Below are 22,290 nucleotides of genomic sequence, written 5' to 3' on the forward strand. Positions count from 1 at the left end.
CGGCATGGGCATCACCTACCTCCCCCCACAGGCAAAGGTCTGAAGAATCACCTGGAGAACCCTAGGGAGCACTGACATCCCCATTTAACTCGAGGAGCAGCTCACAGCCCTATCACAAGTTACCACTCGCAGAGCAAACCAGGAAGACATCTGGGAAAAGTAATGAAGGACTAGACAATTTCATGCTTTCACAGATGAAACTGCAATTAAACTATGCATGCACGGTGCTTTGTTATTTTGGTAATACAGGGACACAATTTAATGATTCTAAGGATTTTTTTGTAGTTTTTTTTTTTTTACAAGTCAGGTGCCATAAACATTCAAATAATCCATCTTTTAAAAAGTACGTTTACAACATCAAAAGAATTAAGATGAAATATAAACCTTTCTACTTACAATTTTTATACAGATTAACCAAATCACAAATACCACAAATAAATGTTAATGTTAAATTGTAACAATATAATGAATAAACATTCAGAATCTTAATAAAATCTTCCTTTAACATTTTTAAACTTACCATTATACTAAATAATCTATGCAGAATTTTGGGGTACAATACCAAGAAGGCACCAACAGTACAAAGCAGATACAAAGCAGTTTCAGAACTTTCTTGAGTGCTCTACATGGATAAACAGCACAAAAAAGGCAACAAGCTTTAGGTAAACCTGGTGCAACCCTGGAGGACTTGCTCTGGCTTTCCATTTGTTTCTGACTCATCATGTCTAGGTGGATGACATAAGAGAAACCACATATTCAGTTATAGCTTTTCATCTGAACTACAGGAGTATCATGTTTCAAACACTGGCATAACAATTTTAAAGCACATATGCTTTAAAAATGTATAAGCAAAAGGATTGCTCAGATTTTCAAAACCATTACATTTACAAAAATATTTCCCTTAAACTTGGGATTGCTCCAAAACGTTGATTTACAAATATAAAAGTATTATGGAAGGACCCAAAGCATGTGTGCATATGTATGTGTGTATTAACATACTGTTACCATACTATATAAAAGTTACCAATTTAAAAACCATATTAACATATAAGCAAATAAAGAGAAAACAGTCTTCTCTGAATGGCTGGAATATTATGTGGCATGTGGTGTGGGTAGTTTACCTTTGCGATTCCTTAGAGACAACCACTGGTGAGCCACATGTAGCTTCTCAAAGCTACCAGTTACCTCTACACCCACTGCCTGTGCCCAAGAGCAGAAGGAATGAGTGTGCACACACACCACATACTGTGCATGGCACACAGGATACAGTCGTCTTCTACCCAGATGCCACAAAGTCTGCATATCTCTGCCAGCTCTGAGGACCTGTGTCAGACAGAGTCCTCATGATCAGTTCTTTCAAATCCATCCCACTGGTTTGTTCAACATTTCTTTAAACTAAACGAAAGGACTGGAATGTTTCAACAGGAATTTTTTGCTTATATTTTAGACACCAAAAAAGCCATTAGTCTGAAAGCTTATTTGAACATACTAATAATGGGGATGCTGTTCAGCGTCACTAATATGAATTAAGATGACCTAATCTGTACATTTTTACAAATGTAAGAAGAGCCAAAATGATACGTCTACTATAAATGATAGCTAGCGCTTTTCATAGGTACCTTGGTTAGGACCATTCTCTGCCCTGTTACATTATGTTTGGCATGATTAATAAAAAGCACACAACTTATGGCTACAATGATTCTAGAATGAAGTTAGTGGTTTCATGCCAATCTGACACCACAGTACCAGGAAGGGGAATGGGAAGGAGCTTACAGTCTCTAGATGTTAGTAGCCAAGACTATGGTTTTCTATTTAGAAGAGGATAGCAAATTAACCTCATAATCCTAATTTTCCATTTAAAAAGTATAAAGAAGCAAGAGTAATAAAACTGTCAATGCTTTTTTAAAAATGAAAACTGACTTATCAGGTAACAGTCAAATCTCTGTGTCCTGTGAATGCTGTGTGGACAGTCTGATGGCAGCTCTGAGCACGCAAGTGAAAAGCGTGTATTTCAGGGCAAGAATAGAGATGTCAGTCTGTTTTCTGAGGATAAGCCAGATATCTTTCTTCGGCCACAGGAGTGGTGAGTATGAGCGCCCTGGGCCGGGTGGTGAGGATCACATACTGCCGGGTGGCCCTTCCCAATACTTGGCTATACCCAGCACTGGCTCTGGGGCACATGGTCACGCCCTCTTTAGAAAGAACCAGGAGATCCAACCTGAGATGTTGGGGCTTCTTCATTAGGGTTTGACAGAATATTTGAGACCTAAGACTTTGAATGAAGGAATATGACAAAATTGATTCTCTGCTGAGCAGAGGTAAAAAGGACCCTACAGAAACACCTTTCTAAATCATCTTATATAAACCCAAGTGCTGGGCCAGTGCCTGGGTGACAAAGTGAGGCCTGTGAGCATTTCTGTGTTCAGCACGACCTGAACCTGACTGTCCATTCAGACACACTGATCCAGAGGAAAGCAACACTGAATCTTAACATGAATGTGAAGATAGAAGATGTACATTTATTTTCATGAATTACAAATGCATTTCTGATCATATTAGCAGGCAGTCTTTATATAACCCATTCTCCACTGCTGTCGAAAATCAAACAAGAAAAAAGGACAGCTGAGAAATGAAAAGCTAAAAATAGAATTATTTTTCCTAAATGATTTGCTAGATAGCATTTTCCGTGGAACACAACTGAGAGGTAACAATAGAGTTTTCATTTCAATCGTAGGCATGTGGCACTTGGACAGTCATCTCTGCACAGAAAGCTGTAACAGTCATGCGAGGGTACAGTAATTATTGAACAAGGCAAATTTCTCACCACAGAGAGCAGTGGGGGAGTCAAGAGGAGGCACCGCACTGGGACAGAACACCGAGTCAACTCCACAGTACACAGTGGCAGGAACAAATACTTAGATCAGTAAAATATGGATAGAGCTCCAAACATGACTTAGTGCTAGCTTTTTCTGATGGTCTGACTCAGCAGTATCAGAAATATCTGAGTACTTGACAACAGAACAGTGCTTCATGTCATGAGCTCGTGGAGGCTTTATTACAAATTGTTATATCGTAGGTTGAAAAATGAACTTGAGATGCTGACATGCTGTAGAAGGAAAAAGAATTGTACACTTTCTTATTTAAAGACGCAGTGTTCCTCTCTGCTAAATCCTCAGGCATGAACGTGGTTACTGAAACACACACATGTGAAGTAGCTCAAGGGCGTATGCGCACCAGCGTGTGTAGTTCCACCCTGGGACATCCCCAGAAACCACCCACAGCTCGGCACTGCAACCTTTGTACTTCTCTCATCAAATGCCAAGTGAAGCTGCCACTTTAAGTCTTTTTGTAAGTCTTACAAACATTAAGTACTGCACATAATGCTTCTTGGCAAGTGTTACACCTCTACATGGTACAAGTGACCACAGTAAGTCTACGGAGTGACACTGTTGGGTGCAGTACTCTTTATTTAGAAAAATGACTGCATTTTCTAAAAGCTGGGCAAATAGCATATACCTTAAATATGTTAGTGACTACCATGATAATGAGAAAAGATGTGGACAAGCGTTCCCCAAGGATTCTCGAGATGGAAGCACTTGCTGCAGGCTGCAACGTCAGCCAAGGTATTTCCACAAGCTCCTGCTCTGGGGAAACAGTTATGGTCAAAAGGTGAAGTGCAAATAAGGGGCTGTCACTGACTTAAAGTGCCCTAGGTAGTAGCCTTCCCTATCATAAAGTGAGATGCCAGTGACTAGAGCCAATTGGGGAAGAATCTCTCTCTGGTGCGGCTGCATGGTCAGCAGGGCATCACGTAGAAAAGGATTCAGGAGCGGGAGGAACCACTGCATCTTTCAAACCAGAAAGCGATTAGTGACTAAAGCAACAGCAAGCAGTAGGTGCACTGAAGTACATACTGCCGCAGGTCACCAATGGGTGACAAACACAGGGCTGCCAAGAGGAATTCTCTGGACTGAAGGAATTCTTTGAAAGCATAAAAGCCACAACTACCAGAAACCGCCCCTCCAAACGGCTCAAAGGAGTCAAAGTGGGTAAGCCGAGACAGGCTGGAGACAGGACCAGGGGTCAAGAACTGGGAAGAAGAACACCGATGTCTGAGCACGTCCAGTCCTCTGAGCCCTTGTCCTATAGAAACACAAAAGACCACCGAGTTAAGAGTGAACACTGAGTTAAGGTGTGAAAACAACATCGTCATCAGCTATCACAAAACACAAAAGTGAAAAGAATGAACTACATTAAAACAGCAGCAGCAGCAATAGCATTATGAAAATAGAAAAGGGGGCTGGGCATGGTAACTCACGCCTGTAATCCCAGCACTTGGAGAGGCCATGGCAGGTGGATCACGAGGTCAAGGGATCAAGACCATCCTGGCCAACATGGTGAAACCCTGTCTCTACCAATAAGACAAAAAAATTAGCTGGGTGTGGTGGTGCATGCCTGTAATCTCAACTACTCGGAAGGCTGAGGCGGAAGAATCGCTTGAACTTGGGAGGCGAGGTTGCAGTGAGCTGAGATTGTGTCACTGCTCTCTAGTCTGGAGACAGAGCAGGACCCCATCTCAAAAAAAAAAAAAAAAAAAAAAAAGACTCCTGTTAAATGGCCATTTCACTGGACAGACTTGGGCACGGGTAATCCATGGCAGTTCTGAAGGGGCCAGGGTTGGCCCTCACTCCACAGGCACCTCCTCTCAGATAGTTCTGATGTGGTTTCCACAACACTCGTAGGAAAGACACCAACCCCCAGCGTATTCTGATTGCAGTGTTCCCAAGATGCCCTTCATTTACCATAAGATACCCAACACTACTCCATAGTCAAAATTAAGAGTCTAACGGCCTTTGTAAAATAATACATTTTTATGCAAAAGGGTCTTCTGCTGCCTCCTATTCTTAGCAAGTCTCTCTAAATGACCAGCCAGGACAGAGTCAACAGCACAGGCAGGGGACAGTGCGTTAATAATGCTCAAGCTTTCTCTGATTGAGGGCAAAACAGTCCTGGTGGGAAGTGTGAGTGAGGATAATGGGCTGGGTTTTGGAAAGGCAAGGAGCTGGTTCTCACGGGCTGGATGGGTGCTGATCATGCAGGTGAGAGGTGACCTGACAGCTGTGTTCCCACGAGGCCTCTGAACCAGTGCCGTGAAAGGAAGCATTTCCCTCACTCTCTATGCCCAGCCAGGGCCCACCTGAAGCACCACACCAGGAAAGCACAAGCAGCACGCTTTCCCTTTGTTTTCCCAATGTCTCTACTTTTACTTGGAGAAATTCTATTCCAAATCTACTATAACTGTTTACAGGTTAGTGGTTCTCAAATGCTAGCCTCCAAAGCCCCTAGAGGGCTTGCTAGAACAAAGATTGCCAGGGGTGGGGACAGAGCAGTGACACCTGAAGAGCCACTGCCTCATGTCATTTGCTATATGTAATGGGTGAACTTCACTCCCAGCTATTGATCACTTTGTCCCACGCTTTTTTTTTTTTTTCTTTTTTTTAGAGAGAGTCTTGCTCTGTTCCCCAGGCTGGAGTGCAACAGGACGATCTCTGTTCACTGAAACCTCCACCTCCCAGGTTCAAGCAATTCTGCTTCAGCCTCTCAAATAGCTGGGATTACAGGCATCCACTGCCATGCCTGGCTAATTTTTGTATTTTTAGTAGACGCAGGGTTTCACCATGTTGGCCAGGCTGGTTTTGAACTCCTGACCTCATATGATCCACCCACCTCGGCCTACCAAAGTACTGGGATTACAGGAATGAGCCACTGCGCCCAGCCTGTTCCATTCTTTTTTTTTTTTTTTTTTGAGACGGAGTTTCATTCATGTTACCCAGGCTGGAGTGCAATGGCACGATCTCGGCTCACCGCAACCTCCGCCTCCTGGGTTCAGGCAATTCTCCTGCCTCAGCCTCCTGAGTAGCTGGGATTACAGGCACGTGCCACCATGCCCAGCTAATTTTTTGTATTTTTAGTAGAGACGGGGTTTCACCATGTTGACCAGGATGGTCTCGATCTCTTGACCTCGTGATCCACCCGCCTCGGCCTCCCAAAGTGCTGGGATTACAGGCTTGAGCCACCACGCCTGGCCCTGTTCCATTCTTAAAAGTGAAAACTGTCACTCAAATAATGTTTTGCATTTTGTGGTTCGAAGTAAGAAGCCTAGTGGAGACGGCTAGTGGGCAACCAAGTGTCTCAAAACCCAAACAAAACACACTCTTCCCTTTGGAGATTCTCATCGGTGTGAAATGTTTTGCAGCATGAAAATCTAGCACTTGTTATTTCATAGAGCACTGTCAGAGCAGTGGTTTTCATCTACCACTCAGGAGTTGGGGCAAGAAAGATGGGTGTTATAGCCAAACTCTGGACCTGGAGATGGGCTGAGAGGGAGAACTGGTCTCTGTTATGCAGAGGTGAACCACAGCCAAACTTACGGGGTCGGCAGGAAGTAAAAGCTGCCCTAAAATACTTACACCTTCAACAAACCAAGGGAAACGCGGTTCATGCCCCTAGTGATCAATCCACCTGAGAAAATTCACAATGAGGCAGATGAAGGAGGAAGTTGAGCACTGGCCTCTACCTTCACCAGCCTCACAGGGTAGGAGACTGAGGACATGGGCTGGGTAGGAATGAGGCTTGTCACAGACAGTAAACATTTCAGCTTTTAAACTTGCCCGTGGAAATTATTTCTAAAACTGATCCTTTAAGCAAAATACGATGAATATGCTTTGACCCTTGGCCACCACTACAAATATCACTTGATTGCTTCCTCTACCAAAGGGGCCCCACAGCTGTGCTCTGTGGTCCTGGGGTGTATGCTTCTAGGCCTTTCCTGCTGCAGCCAAGTGTTTAACCATGGTCCTCCCAGTGTCCCCTTGTTTTACTTCACTTTACCTCCTGAGCTCTCCAATTTAGAGCTCCTGATCTCAGGGGTGTGAGTTGGGAACTCAGAGACAACGCTCCTTAGTATTGTGAATGAGTCCTGAGACTTTTCCCAGGCAGCAAGGCTAGTCACAGGCAGCGTGCAGCCTGCCACTGTTTCATGCTGGCAAACATTTCATGAAAATGGCATTCTGGGTCCAAAATACCTGGACTCTGCTTAGTTTTGTCACTTGATGTGCAATTTTGAGCAAAGTGCTTAAGGGCTCCTGTCTTCTGTTTCCTTAATCATAAACATGGATTCATGCTGACTTCTAAAAATGTGGTTGTGATCACCAAAATGAAATGTTTATTAAAGAACCTATCCCATAGTTTAATCAGCCAATCCAGCCCCAGCTTTCCCTGGAGTCATGTGATATTATACATGATTAAATTATAAGTCAGTCTAGATGTTGGCAACTTTCATGGATAAATGCAATGCACAGATAAAATGAGATGGGTTGATGGGTGGATTGAGTAACAGATGGACAGATCTGTGAGAAAACAAGATGTTAATATTAATTGTAGAATTTAGGTAGTGGGAATATGGGTGTCTACTTTAAATTCCTTCAACTTTTCAGGATAGTTGAAAGTTATCACTATGTCACTAAAAGAATGTTGGGGGAGGTTGGGTGCGGTGGCTCACGCCTGTAACCCCAGCACTTTGGGAGGCTGAGGCGGGTGGATCACAAGGTCAGGAGTTCAAGACCAGCCTGGCCAATAAGGTGAAACCCCATCTCTACTAAAAATACGAAAATTAGCCAGGCATGGTGGCAGGTGCCTGCAGTCCCAGCTACTTGGGAGGCTGAGGCAGGAGAATTGCTTGGACCTGGGAGCCGAAGGTTACGGTAAGCCAAGATTGTGCCATTGCACTCCAGCCTAGACAGCAGAGCAAGACTCTGTCTCAAAAAAAAAAAAAAGTTGGGGGAAAAATGCTAAGCACACAGGGAGCATCTGCGTATCTTCTGTGCCTGGAGCAAATGAACACATACAGGTGACCAATTGTCTTTGCCATACCAGGACTCTTAGAGTAGTGGTGGACCCAACAGGGATACTGGTCCGTGGCCTTGCAAGGCTGGCTTCAGGAGGCGTTCTGCCAGCAACTACATCCTGTGGTCCCAGGAGCAGCCCTGCCTCTGTCTTGCTGTCCTTGCGCCTGTGGTGCTGCCTGTCTCTCCAGCGGCCTGGCCAGTTGTCCCCCAAGTCCTTGCTCTCCAAGGTCCTCCTGTATCCTTACTGCCCTCAGACTCACCTGAGCCACCGCTTTAGGTCAGGCAGCTACCTGTGAGGGAGAGCTGGGCTCCTGAGGAAGCAAGGGCCACAGCCTGGCCTGGCCTCTCTCTCTGTAGCCCCCTCTTGCCCAGCTGTCTGGCATGTCTGCCTTCCGGGTTTCACACAGCCGTGTCCCTCCCCAACCAGCAAAGAACCTGACTGTCAGGTTTCAGCTGCAGCACATCTGCCTTGATTCGGCCACACTCCTCAAGGCTTTAGTGTCTGCCATACTCTCTGTGACCCTGTACACTCCTTGTTGTTTACATTTCCTGCAATCAGGCTGCTAGAAAGCAAAGCATGGGTCTTATTCATCTTTGTTCCCTTCCTACCTGGCAATAGGAAGTGATCAATGTTGATTAAATGATGAAAAATGAATTATCACATCAACCCCAGGTGCTCTTTTATAATAAAAATGTGTACAGTTATGTGTGTGTCTTTCTCCCCTACTATGTGGGCCCCTCTGAGGCCTCGTTTATGTCCTGCTTGCTCCGCTTGCTCTTGGTGTTTAATGCAGACTAAGCAGGCAGCATCCCGGACCTGAAGCGACAGAGAAAACAAGATAACTGCAGGCTACCAGCTGCCTGAGGGAAAATAACTGTGAAAGGGATTGTGAAGGAAGAAAAGCACCAGAAGTTGCTCAGCTTAATCTTCTAGGTTCTGTAGGGGGCCAGAGAGGGAACCTCTCAGGCCATCTAGGTCTGTTGTGACCACAGCACTCTGCTGCTGTAGAGCAAAGGCAGCACAGATAACGTGCGAGTAAATGCAAAGGCCCTGTGCAGCTCCATTTACAAAAACGGGCAGTGGCTGACCAGGGTCTAGTTAACCTGATCTTGTACAGACACTGGACTGTGTCCTAGAGCCTCATGGAGGGAGAGGTACTCTTGAGAAAGACACAACTGCTCCACTGCGAGCACCTCACAGAGAAGCCAGGAAGGAAGCTCTGTGGGGACTGCAGGTGTGAAAATGGCTGGATCCTGGGGCCCAGCTTTCTGTCAGTGAGTGATTGTGCAAATCACTGTGGCTAGCACCTCCTCCACTAGAGAGCCACATGTGTGTAGTGCAACAGAAGACATGGACCAGCCCAACCCCCTGCTGGTAACAGGCTTCTCAGTCACTCCGCAGGGTTTACGGGTAGCAGTCCACTCCATGTCCTGTAAGAGCGTGACTCCACACTTCCCTAGGGTTAGAGAGATTGTCTTTTGGGGTGCGTCTGGTGTCTACAGCAGGCTAAGCAAGGGCTTAACAGTGCCAGGAGCCCTGACTCCCCCATGTTGCTAGGTTTAGAAAATTCGGAGTTTTTCAGACTTTGCCTTTCCTCCTTTCTCTTCAATTCACCACTTCTTACCACCTTAGTTCTAGTCCAAGGCTACAGCCCCTTTGGTTTGAAAGACTAGGCATTTGTTCTCAGCTGATCCCCTACCCAGTCTTCCCTCATTTCAACTCCTTCTGCTTTGATGTCAGACTTCTGAAAGCATCATTTTGCATCCCTCAAACTACTAGTGTCTATTCCTTACCAATTCCCCACTCTCCTGCCCTGCCTGGCTTTCAGGGCTCTCTGCTTGGAGGCTGTGTGGGTCATGTCTGTCCTCGGCTCATGTCTACTTGGTTCTTTGTTCTTAGTGATGGGTACTGGACACCTGTAACTGCAACACGGTTCTGTCCAAAGCATCTTCCCAGCCAACTGCTTCTACCTTGGTTCACAATTCTTTATTCATTGCTCCTTTCTACGGTTTTAAACACAAGCCCAGTTCTCTCTCCTCTTGTCATATACTCTCTAAAATCATGATTTGCATTCTTTTTCTGTGTAGTCTTTTTTTGGAGACAGGGTTCACCCAGGATGGAGTGCAGTGATACAACAATCATAGCTCATTGCACTCTTGAACTCTGAGGTTCAAGTGATCCTCTCCTTTCAGCCTTCCAAAGTGCTGGGATTATAGGCATAAGCCATTGTGCTGGGCCTACTCAATTTCTAAAATCTACCAATATTGTCACATTGTTCACCACTCCTTATGACTTAAGCACATGCAGCTTCTGTGCAGGCCCATATAAATCCCCCTGACTGGCCAGCCTAGCTCCCTCTCCTGGATGAAGTTTTCTCAGCTCTCCTGCCTATACTGCTGGTCTGAACCGGTAACAGGGTCTGGGCCCCCTGTAGGGGGTTGCTGGGCACAGTGGCTCATGCCTGTAATCCCAGGACTCTTAGAGGCTAAGGTGGGAGGATCAACTGTAGGTCCCAGCTAGAGTTTCTGAAGGGCTGGCACAGAAGACTCTAACGCTAGATTTATTTAACTGGTGGCTCTGCTTTCCGTGGGAGGGAGTCCTGAGGGGAACCCTCCCCAGTGATGCCCGTCTAACTGTGAAACTGCCCTGGACAGATAGCAAGGAATGGATGAGAACCAAAAGATGAACAATCTAGAATATGAAAAAGTTCTTTCCAAATAATCACATTCACTATCCTTGAGTAAAGGAGGTACTCTAAGTTTCTAATAAACAGGAGGGAGATTCCTAAAAGAATATATGTAACTTTCTAAATAACTTTTAATTCTAAATTTAAAAAAAAAAAAACCTTTCAATAAGGAGCTTGGAAAATAATACAAAATAATGGACCTCAGGGAACACAATATTCTAGAAACAAAAGGCAGTACCTCCCTTGCTAGGGTTCACTGCATTAAAGCTCCAAGTACCTGACAAATTTAAGATCTGTATCCTGGCTGGAATCTAGCAGTCTCTTCGAAAATTAGTTCTTTGAGCTTTTCCTTAGGCAGGTCATCCAATTCCATGTCAAACTTGAATGGAGCTTCGGCGATGGGCTTTAAGAGAAAAGAAAACATTTAACAGTCAAAAGTTGTTATGGGTAGGGCAGTAATTTACTGATTCATAAAATGACCATGGCTCAGATTCTGAATTTATACAACAGGATTGATGTCTCATAAAAACTTAAGAGTTGTTGGCCAGGCACGTAGTAGCTCAGGCTGGGCGTGGTGACTCACACCTATAATCCCAGCACTTTGGAAGGCCGAGGCAGATGGATCATTTGAGGTCAGGAGTTTGAGACCAGCCTGGCCAACATGGTGAAACCCTGTCCCTACCAAAAATATAAAAAATTAGCCGGGTGTGGTGGTGCACACCTGTAATCTCAGCTACTCAGGAGGCTGAGGCAAGAGAATCCCCTGAACTCCCAAGGCAGAGGTTGCAGTGAGCTAAGATCATGCCACTGAACACCAGCCTAGGCGACAGAGCAAGACTAAGAGTTGCGTCCACACTCCTGAAGGCCTCATAAACACTTAGACTGGGAACAACTGAATCTGTTTAAAGTGTTCTTCTGAACTTATCAAAAATCCCAGAATTATTTTTAAATGTTTTAAGGCAGTGAATGTTAAAATAACAGAAACATGCTGCTGTGAAGGTGATGGTACGTTTATCCAATCAACAGCCATAATCCTAAAATAAATGTATTTCATTAAATAAATCATGGTATCTTTATGTGAAAAAACATCTTAAAACCGTTAAAAATTAAGCTGCAAGGCTGGGCACAGTGGCTCACGCCTGTAATCCCAGGACTCCTAGAGGCTAAGGTGGGAGGATCATTTGAGACCAGCCTAACCAACATGGTGAAACCTCGTCTCTAATAAAAATACAAAAAAATTAGCCTGGCATGGTGGCGCATGCCTGTAGTCCCAGCTACTTGGGAGCTGAGACAGGAGAATCACTTGAACCCAGGAGGCGGAGGTTGAAATGAGCTGAGATCGGGCCGCTGTATTACAGCCGGGGGAGCAGAGCAAGACTCCGTCTCAAAGAGAAAAAAAAAAAAAAGATTAAGCTGCAAGGAAGATTAATATCATGGGAAAATGCCCATGTTGTGTCAAGAGAATGAAAACTAATTTTTAAAATTTAGATACAGAAACATAAGACTGAGAAGAAAATACTCCAAAAATAACTGTAACAAGATTATAAAGCTACATCTGTGTAGTATGAAAAAAAATCTCTCTTGTATTTTCCTACAAGTTCTCATTTTCTTTCTTTTCTTTTTTATTTTGAGACAAAGTCTTGCTCTGTTGCCCAGGATGGAGTGCAATGGCGTAATCCTGGCTCACTGCAACCTTCGCCTTCCAGTTTCAAGTGATTCTCCTGCCTCAGCTTCCTGAGTAGCTGGGACTACAGGTATGTGCCACCATATGGGGCTAATTTCTGTATTTTTAGTAGAGACAGGGTTTCACTATGCTGGCCAGGCTGGTCTCGAGCTCCTGACCTCAAGTGATCCACCTGCTTCCCTCTCCCAAAGTGCTGGGATTATAGGTGTGAGCCACCATGTCCAGCCCATTTTAATTTTTTTTTTTTTTGAGACGGAGTTTTGCTTTGTTGCCCAAGCTGGAATGCAGTGGTGCGATATCAGCTCACTGCAACCTCCACCCTGTGGGTTAAAGTGATTGTCCTGCTTCAACCTCCTGAGTAGTTGGGATTATAGGCACCCGCCACCACGCCGAGCTAATTTTTGTATTTTTAGTAGAGATAGGGTTTTACCATGTTGGCCAAGCTGGTCTTGAACTCCCAACCTCAGGTGATCCACCTGCCTCAGCCTCCCAAAGTGATGGGATTACAGGTGTGAGATACCTCGCCCAGCCCCATTTTAAAGTTTTTTTTTGAGATTCAGTCTCACTCTGTCTCCCAGGCTGGAGTGCAGTGGCATGATCTTGGCTCTCTGCAACCTCCACCTCCTGGGTCCAGGCGATTCTCGTGCCTCAGCCTCCCAAGTAGCCGAGATTACAGACAAGCACCATCACGCCCATTTAATTTTTGTATTTTTAGTAGAGACAGAGTTTCACCATGTTGGCCAGCATGGTCTCAAACTCCTGACCTCAAGTGATCTGCCCACCTCAGCCTCCCCAAGTGCTAGGTGTGAGCCACAGTGTCTGTCCACATTTTGATTTTTAAATGCCTGTGAACTAATGCAATGTTACGGAACTAAGATGATGATGATACCAGCTATCAATCAGTGAATGCCTAGACTCTCACGTCTTACCCACGTAATCCTCACGTGAGGCCTTTAGTGGGAGAAAGTATGGACCCCAAACTCTACACTAAGCTTTGGCCATCTGAAAAGGAGAAGGATTCCTGTCCAGAAGAATAAATAAGCTCACCCTGAAGGAGAGCTATAAATCTGGGATCAAGGCAGGTATCCTACATGCGTCATCCACCACCCCAGCCAGCTGATTTGGACTTGGAAGCTTGGGAAATCTTTAGCCCACCAAGCTTAGAAGAGCCCCAAACCTGTATTCCCACCTATTCTGTGTTACTGGCTATGTTGAAAGCTGCCTCACTTGTTGCTGGGGGTTAGGGAGATGGATGTGGAAGGAGAAGCTAATTCTTTAAAATATCAGAGGGTAAAGACTACTCTCTGTGCATGAGCCTCAACTAGAACAATCCAAACTTTTGATTTATATTGCATTTTTCTTTGTTATCTTCCAGAGAATAAAGTTAAAACTGAACCCGCAGAGGAACCAGAAAGCTAAGGCACTAGGACAGTCCTGGGGAGAACATGACATGCAGTGTCTCCTGCTCGAATGCCCACCCTGCTCTGAAGAGCTGCCACATCCACTCTGGCCTCATCACTTCTTACAACAGGCTCTCGTGTCTTTGTCTCTAGGGAATGGCACACCCAACATGGAGTCGCCAAGCCACAGCAGGAACTGTCCAGGTTGATTTCCCTCCTCACTCTGCGTGCTGTCCCTGTCAGCAGGCTGTCCACCTCATCTTCACCCTGGCCATCCTCACAGCCAGCACATCGCTTCAGGTGTCTCTTCCTGTCACACCATGACAAGGGCCTCCAGTCTCAAACCCCTGCCCTCTCTGTGCTCCACACTAGTCCATCAGTCTCCTTTATATACACATTTCCCCCACCACTACCTGTTGCAGGTGGACTGGAGGAAGTCTTCTGAGATAGACAGTGTGTTATGGGGGGAGGAGGTTTCAAGCTGTACCACACAGCACTCATCCTCAAGGCAAAGGTGGGCTTGTTGGGAGAACCAGGTATGGCACCAGGTATATCTCAGGTAAATCTGAGCAGGATATGGTTGGGTCTACTGCTGGCTGACCGATGTCCCTGAAGCAGCAGCCAGGAACATGAGCTCTTACCTCATCACTCGGGTCGTAATACTGCTCCAGATATGGGTGGGCCAGAGCCTGTTCTACTTCAATCCTCTTGTGAGGGTTGAATGTCAACATTTTGTCCAGTAAGTCCAGAGCTATAAAGAGAAAGGTTTTGCAGTGGTGAGAGAAGGAGTAGTCATGGAAAGACTTCAATTTCCTGTTTAAGTAAACTCACCTACAAACCAATTGAGCTAAGCATGACTATGGGGAGAGCAGCCAGCACACAGGGTGCTGACTATATCTCCGAGTCTCCTGAGATGGTGAATGTAGGGACCAACTATCTGACAATTGCAGACCTCATCACTCAGAAAGGAGCAGGCATCAGGATTCAAACTCAGGTCTCCCTACAAAACCTGGACTTTTCCTAAAATACGATTCTGCTTTGCAGGTCTCAAAGGCAAAGGTTTTATGTATGTACTTTTCTCAAATTGACCCAGAAGTCATTTTTGTCATGGTCTGTTCTCCTGACACACAGATCAGGTCTCCAAGGTCATAGAAGAAAACATTCTTCTTCCAGGTCCTGACTGAGAGACAAGTGTGACCCAAAGACCCTCCAGCCAACTCTGCAGCTCAGAGTCTTTCTGCAAGGCCCAGTGCCTTAAGTCCTCTTTTGCCTGGGCCAGCAGTCAACAGCTGAGCAGTTCTTTCACCTATAGGGTGAAGTAGCAGAAACAAATGTGGATCAACTAGACTGTGATGGAGGGTGCACTGACAAGCAGCTCATCCTAACGGCCCCCATAGCTGGCCCCCAGGCACCACCTCAGCCACAAGGACGGCTGAAGTGGCGAACAGTGGCTGGGACAAGAATTAAGAGAAATGTGAGGAAACACTCAGTGTTTAGTAGCAGAAGTAGGTGTATTGAGAAACAATACATGCTAAAGAATACATTATTGTTCCGGTAAAAAGGTAGTAAAGGGGCTCTCTTTAAAAATATTTCATGTATCCTTGTATTTAATGATACTCAGACTATTGGTTTCAATTTAAGTAGCAGGTCCTTTCTTCAAATTAAACCCTAAGAGGAGCCTCAAGATATGGCATAGGTAAGAAAGAAGATACTCTGTCTTCCCTTAGGTCCCAGTTCATAGCCTAAGGTACCCCAAAAAATCCAAGCCTCCAAGACTCCAACTAGTCTGAAAAACTAGCCAATCAATAAAACATACAAATTTTTAGACAATATAGTGACACTAAAATAAAACAAAAACAGGCCGGGCATGGTGGCTCACACCTGTAATCCTAGCACTTTGGGAGGCTGAGGTGAACACAGGTCAGGAGTTTTAGACCAGCCTGGCCAATACAGTAAAACTCTACCTCTACTAAAAAGAAATACAAAAATTAGCCAGGTGTGGTGGCACATGCCCGAAGTCCCAGTACTCGGGAGGCTGAGGGAGGAGAATCACTTGAACTTGGGAGGTGGAGGTTACAATGAGCTGAGACCATGCCATTGCACGCCAGCCTAGGTGACAGAGTGACACTCTGTCTCAAAAAAACAATAACAACAACAAAAACAAAAACATTGGCACTACTTAATGAAGCCTTTTTTCCGACAATGATCATTTCTTATTAGGTTTTTTTGTAGGCGGCAATGTCAACTTCATCCATCTGCAAATTAGCACATACTATTAAGCCCTAAAAGTAGAAGGATAAAACATCATTTATTTCTTCTTAAAAATGTTTAAAATTTAATTATATGTCCCTTCTCACCATTCCTAGAATGATAAAAGATCATGTAAAATTTGATACAATACTCATAATCAGTTTAAGGAATCACTTCTAGCTCACTACCTTCAAGAAGTAAGTTTTCACTGTTTACTAAAAAATGTTGCCTAACCCTTAAGGGCAGCTAGTAAACCTTCCAAAGGGATTGCTTGGGTATCAGGTGGAGGTGGGAGGTATCCTGATGCCTGAGGTCACTGAAGGGCTGTGAGTGTATTCGTGTTCAGCTCTGACCCCTATTTCCCTTGATGCAACCTCTTAAGACAATAGGAGATGATAAACATGCTAAACCACATGCTGGGCATAATGAGAAATTCCACACAGAATACATTTAAAGGTTATTTATGTTTCTAACTATAATCTTTTCAATACATACAAGTGCACTTTAGGAAATTATGGAATATTTTATTTTATAGCCTAGAGAACTTTTCAGAGTACAGAATCTAGACAGGTTTTGCTGTGACTGAAGCAGTGTCTGTGCAGTAGAACAGGCAGTCATGTCTGCGGCCGTGTCCCTGGGTCTCTGGGCACACAAACTGACTAGGTTTAGTAAGTGGCCCTCTCAAGGGTCAGGACAAAGAAGCTTGATGGTCAAGAACCCAGACACCTCTGGCTCAAATCCTACTTCCAAGGAACACTTGTAGACATGTGTATAAGACACATAATCCTTGCTGAATCTTAGATTCCTGTGGTCTATAACATAGGTAATAAATCCCACTTTGCTTCCTGCTTCCAACCAACCCTCCCCACATACAACTCACATTTTCTCAAGGACTTGCTTGAAAGGAGATTAAAAGTCATTTGGCTTTTCACCTAGTTATATACTGTCTGTGCTAGGAAAAGACCAGGAGGCCTGGACCACAATGAGATTCTAACAGCATTGCTTCTAAACCACTGGGGGCAGGGAGGTCCTACCCAAACTTGTTAGTATTAAGTAGAGAAGTACTTCAAGCCAACTGGATGTTTTTGCAGCTTAAGCATTTCTAAAACAGATCTGTTAGTTCCTTCAAGTTAAATAAATTCTAGGCCCTTATATCTCCAGGCATAAATTTCAAAGGAAGACAGCTTTTTAAAAAAAATTTGCTCCTTGAAAAATAGCTATATCTCCAGCCTTCTTTTACTCCAAGTGCTATTTCTGCATTATTCATAGCTACAGAAGGAGAAAAGCAAAGAAATGGGAAGCAGCTGACAGGTGCTGATCCCACAGTCAGAGTGTCCGGCCTCCCTCCTCCCACGCCACATGGTATCCACTGGTAACATTCAGGTGGTGTGAATCATGGCTGCCTGTGTGGATGCTTACTTGAATAACGGTTTTATTTCTCCTAAGACTGGAAGTCCTTTTGAGGCTAGTATTACACCTGACCACAATTCCTGACTTTCCCTACTGCCTTCCAGAATCCCACATCTTCTCTTTCTCTGTTTTTTCAAACAGTTTGGATTTTGTTCTATGGCCCAGGCTAGAGTGCAGTGGCATGATCATAGCTTACTGCAGCACTGAACTCATGGGCTCAAGCAATCCTCCTACCTCAGCCTCTTTAGCAGCTAATATTATAGGTGCATGTTACCACACTCAGCTAATTTTTTTTTAGTTTATTTTTTGTAGAGATGGGGTGTCACTTGCTGGTCTCAAACTCCTGGGCTCAGGCGATCCTCCAACCTCAGCCTCCCAAAGTGCTGGGATTAAAGGCGTGAGCCACTGTGCCTGGCCCTTCTCTTTAACTTCAAATAGTATATAACAACTTGACCCCAACTCTTTCTTCTAATCCATCATCCTTTTTTCCTTCTTGCCCTAGCCTGGACCTGGGGAAGGCCAGTCGACTGGCTCTCCACAGTTCCTTTTCAGGTCCATCCTGGCTACTTGTGAAACTCTGACCCTGAATCAATGCTGCAAACTGTCATTTCCATCCTCAACTCAGGCGTCTGTGCAGGGCCAGAAAAAATGACTGAACTTTGCAAACTGTGCCACTTCAACAGTGCTTCTCAAGCTTTCTGATCTTAGGAGCCCTTTACACTCACTCATAAAAACTACTGAGGCTCAGTTTAAAATGCAGTTAATTCCACTCATAGCTCAAATAGTTACGTAAGTGCTTTTTCCTGAGAAAACCACTGCATTCAGTATGCAGCAGAAATGCTGCATGTGTTTGTCACACAGATATCTGAAGACATGTATTAAGGATGGATTTAATATGGCGAGTACTTTTTACTGGCACTGATTTTGTGCTGTTGGGGTGTGGCAATGCAGAGCTCAGTGACCTCTCTAGTGCCACTGTCTTGCTGTGGCTGTGGTGATGAGGGCTCTGCTCCCGTACCACAAGTTCAGATGGCAACACAGAGAGCAGTGTGAATAACTCCTTAAGAGGATTATTAAAACAGCTTTAACCTCGTGGACATACTGAAAGGATCCTGGGGGTCTCAGGGGTTTTAAGGAGCACACTATCAGTAACTACTGTGCTACAAAAACCTCAAGATTTTCAGTCTCATCAAGGCCCTCAACAGTTTCAGGAAAGCCTTGGTCAGCCCCCTCCTCTACTCTCAGATTCCACCCAACTTGCACAGCTTGAATCATAACCCTCTTGCTAATTGACCCTCATTACTCTCAGCATATCTTCTCAAGGGTGCTACACAGAAAACTGAGGCACTCAAGAGTGATCCTCCTGGACTTCCCTCCTAGCCAGATCCGTACACATCCTTACCAACATTGCCAAGAAAAACACCTTCTCTCTACTCAAAATCAATGCTTCCCAATTTGTGGCCTGGTCCACAACCACTTCCCCTCACGTGGGCCAGTCATTTCTGTCTCCCCTTTCCATTTCAAATTTCCCACTTCCACTCACTGTTTCAACTCCTCTTGCATGGTCACCAACAAACCCCTAACTGGAAAATCAACCCACACTTTCCAATCTGTATCTTGCTAGACATCTCTGCTACATGGACACTGCTGTGCATGCCTATTTTCTCAAAATGTCATCTCTGCTTCTGCAACATCACATGGTACTAGTTCTTTTCTTTATCCCTATTCCATCACTGGCTGAAGGTTTGTGTTCTCCAACTTCTTAAAATCTCACTCTTCTTTTTTTTCTGGGACAGGGTCTCGCTTTATCGCCCAAGATGGAGTCCAGTGGCACGATCTCAGATCGCTGCAACCTCCACCTCCCGGGTTCAAGCGATCCTCCTAACCTGAGCCTCCTGAGTAGCTGGGATTACAGGTGCGTACCACTACACCAGGCTTATTTTTGTATTTTTGGTAGAGACAGGGTTTTGCCATGTTGCTCAGGCTGGTGTTGAACTCCTGGGCTCAAGTGATCCGCCCGCCTTGGCCTCCCAAAGTGCTGGGATTACAGGCATGGGCCACTGCGCCCAGCCACAATCTCATTCTTCTATTTTTTCAATCTCTTGCATGATTTGAAAGACCACAGGTTAAATACCTCCCAAAGCTATCTTGAGCCGAGGGTGACCAAGCTGTAGATGAATAAATCCAACTCTGTGTAGGTAATAAAATAACATATAGCCCTATGATTCCATTTACAATCAATGTGATGTATCTATACGGGTAATAACAAAGTCTGCAAGCTTTTCAAACATTAGGTTATCTGAGAAATGGAGACAGACTTCTTATAGAAACTGCATTTTTTTAATTAAAAAAAACAAAACAAAACAAAAAACAACAAAAAAACGGGTCTGGGCATGGTGGCGAGAGGATATCCCTTGAGCCCAGTAGTTTAAGACAGGACTAGGAAACACGGCGAGACCCCATCTCTACAAGAAAAAACAATTTTTTTTTTTAATTAGCCAGACATGGTGCTTGCCTGAGCCCAGGAGTTCCAGGCTATAGTTAGCTGTGATTATGCCACTGCACTCCAGCCTTCCAGCCTGGCCAACAGAGGGAGACACTGTCTCTTCAGGAAGAAAAAAAAAAAGGGAGTGGGGGCGGTTGGGTGGAGAAAATAGAATTCCTTATCTTCCTTCACTCTCAGGGTCACCTGCTGGTTGTGCCTACCAGCGTCCACTGCCCCTCTAATCCATCCAACTGTGTTTGCCATAGGAGAGCACTCTGGCTTGCCCCCACTCCCGGACTGTGCTGTGGGAGTGGTGACACTGGCTGGGCCACATTCTCCTGGGTCCCCTTGGCCACAGTGACTGTTCAGGGATAGGCATGGCATCCAAGCTGAGCACAAAGAGGTGATGAGAATCAGTCCCAAGACATGGCTGCAATGATTACTTCAAGTGTCTTATTGCCACCATGAGAGGCTGGCTGACAAGACAGTCCAGAGCAAGGCAAGGCTGGATGATAAAGAAGTCCAGATTCTAGAAATAGTGTCTGTGCCCATCAATCCACACACGACTGAGCTTTTCAGTTATCAGAGCCAATAAAGCCCTTTTTTTGGGCCAGTAAGTTCTTGTTATATGGAACTGAAAAGACCTCAGATGGCTGACCCACCAAACCTGGCCTTCTAGTCTGTGTGAATGACTCATCCACGTTCCCTTGCTCCCCTAGCACCATCATTCAATGATAACCACTGCTTATCTTTTGACATATTTTGTTGAATTCTTTCCTATGTACTTTCTTTTAGAAGGCTGAAATCATTATATATGACGAATGCTGTTTTATTTTCCCGTAGTACCGTAGTAAATATTGCTCATTAGTATTTTTCCACACTATCAAAACTTTGTAAAAAATCCCTTTTAGTGGCCTTAAAATATTCCTTTAAGTAGATGTCTCATAATTTACTCAGCCATTTGATTAACGTTTGGCATTTAGGTTGTTTCTAATGCTTAACAGGTGTCTTAAATTAAACACAGACTAAGCCAAATTCTCAACTGCTGTCACCCGAACTGTTCTGCCTATACTTTTCCTAATCTCAGTATTTCCTGAAGACTGTGTGTTCTTGTCCTTTGCTCATTTATTTATACACTGTGGTCTTAGGTTTGTCCCTGCTCTTTAGATACTAATAATATTAATGGTGAATCTAAAGTTAATAATAATTCCTTAACTCTTTTAATTATCCTATGAGGTGGGAACTACAAATTGTCCCAATTCTGTATTGAGGAAATAATGAAACAGAGAGCTTAAATAACTTGTCCAAAGTCAAAAATCCAAGTAGCAGATCCCTAGTTTTAAACTCAGGAGGCCGATTCCAGAGCACCGGGTATAACCGCTGCACTTTGATGCCTTCTGAAAAACAGGAGAGGGTCAATGTTACTCAATTTAGAATATTTTAGACCTATCGTGCACACCTAATCTAATTTGGTTTAGCTTTTAAACTTTTATATGTGTCACTTTCCTTGATACTTGTTTTTAAAGCTTACAAAGTCTTTCTCCATGCAGAGATCAGAAAAATACTGAATACTCTAAATACTGTTTTTCAAGATATTTTGAAATAAGAATTTAATCGATTCTTTTCGAAATCATTTTGATGTGTGAGTAATGATCTGAATTGATTTTCTTCCAAACAGCTATTCAACTAGCCCAGTACCATCTGCTGAATAATAATTTCTTCCCCCTCACTGAAGTCATTTGAGAGAATTGTAAGCTAAGACTCCTTTAAAGAAAAATCTAAAATACTGCTGGTTTAAGGGATATAGCAATCAAAACTTTCCAACAAACATGAAAAAATTTCAATCTCACTCTTAATTACAGAAAAACAAATTAAATGCCACTCCCCCATTTGGTTGGTAGACCAAAATTTCAATATCCAGAATGAAAGACATGTGACGGAATTGCCAGACTGTCCTCTACAGAGACTCAAACGGTTTACACTCCACCAGCTCTCTCCGAAAACATCCTTTCCCCACGGCCAGCAGGGTAGCAAACTTTGATGTTTGCTACTGTGATGAGGAGGGCGTTTAAAAAAATTACTGACCTTTCAATGTTTGTATCTTGTACAGTGAGTAAAAATGAGTACCATTCTTATATTTAAGATATGTTTCAACTTCCTTTTCTGTGAACTGTCATTAACTGGACTTAAAAATTCTAGCTTGAAAGTTTTATCTCTTGAGTTCCCTGAGGTCTTCCATTCATTTTCTTACAAATCTAGACTATCGGTTCTCTGTAAGCAAGTTTTTTTTTTTTTTTTTTAATGAGTCCTCAGACTTCCTATCTGCAAACAGGTTCTTAATCCCTCTTACTTCTGGTACTATGTCCAGGGCCTTAGAAGCTTGGATGGCACAGAACAGATATTCAAATCTATTTACTGAATGAATGAATTTATTTATGTTATCTTAAAAATATAAAAACAACTTAAT

At 44.1% G+C, this 22,290-nt stretch overlaps 1 protein-coding gene and 1 long non-coding RNA gene across 2 annotated transcripts in view; one reads left to right on the forward strand and one right to left on the reverse strand.

Moving 5' to 3' along the window:
- Positions 1-228: 228 nt before the first annotated feature.
- LOC116545468 (mitogen-activated protein kinase 1) overlaps positions 229-22,290 on the reverse strand; it is a 50,339-nt gene continuing 28,277 nt past the window's right edge. The window contains exons 6-8 of the mRNA XM_032272007.1: positions 14,320-14,429; positions 10,872-10,997; positions 229-4,143 (exon numbers count right to left, since the gene is read on the reverse strand). Coding sequence (XP_032127898.1) covers positions 10,881-10,997; positions 14,320-14,429 — 227 coding nt within the window. The 3' untranslated portion in view covers positions 229-4,143; positions 10,872-10,880. The remainder of the gene's footprint in view (positions 4,144-10,871; positions 10,998-14,319; positions 14,430-22,290) is intronic.
- Positions 9,904-10,738, forward strand: LOC116545470. Its single transcript, XR_004266323.1, has 2 exons — positions 9,904-10,345; positions 10,406-10,738. It is a non-coding gene; the product is annotated as an uncharacterized LOC116545470 (long non-coding RNA).

Source organism: Sapajus apella, unplaced genomic scaffold, assembly GCF_009761245.1.
Source record: "Sapajus apella isolate SASKATOON/1434 unplaced genomic scaffold, GSC_monkey_1.0 scaffold274, whole genome shotgun sequence".
Classification (NCBI taxonomy): Eukaryota; Metazoa; Chordata; class Mammalia; order Primates; family Cebidae; genus Sapajus; species Sapajus apella.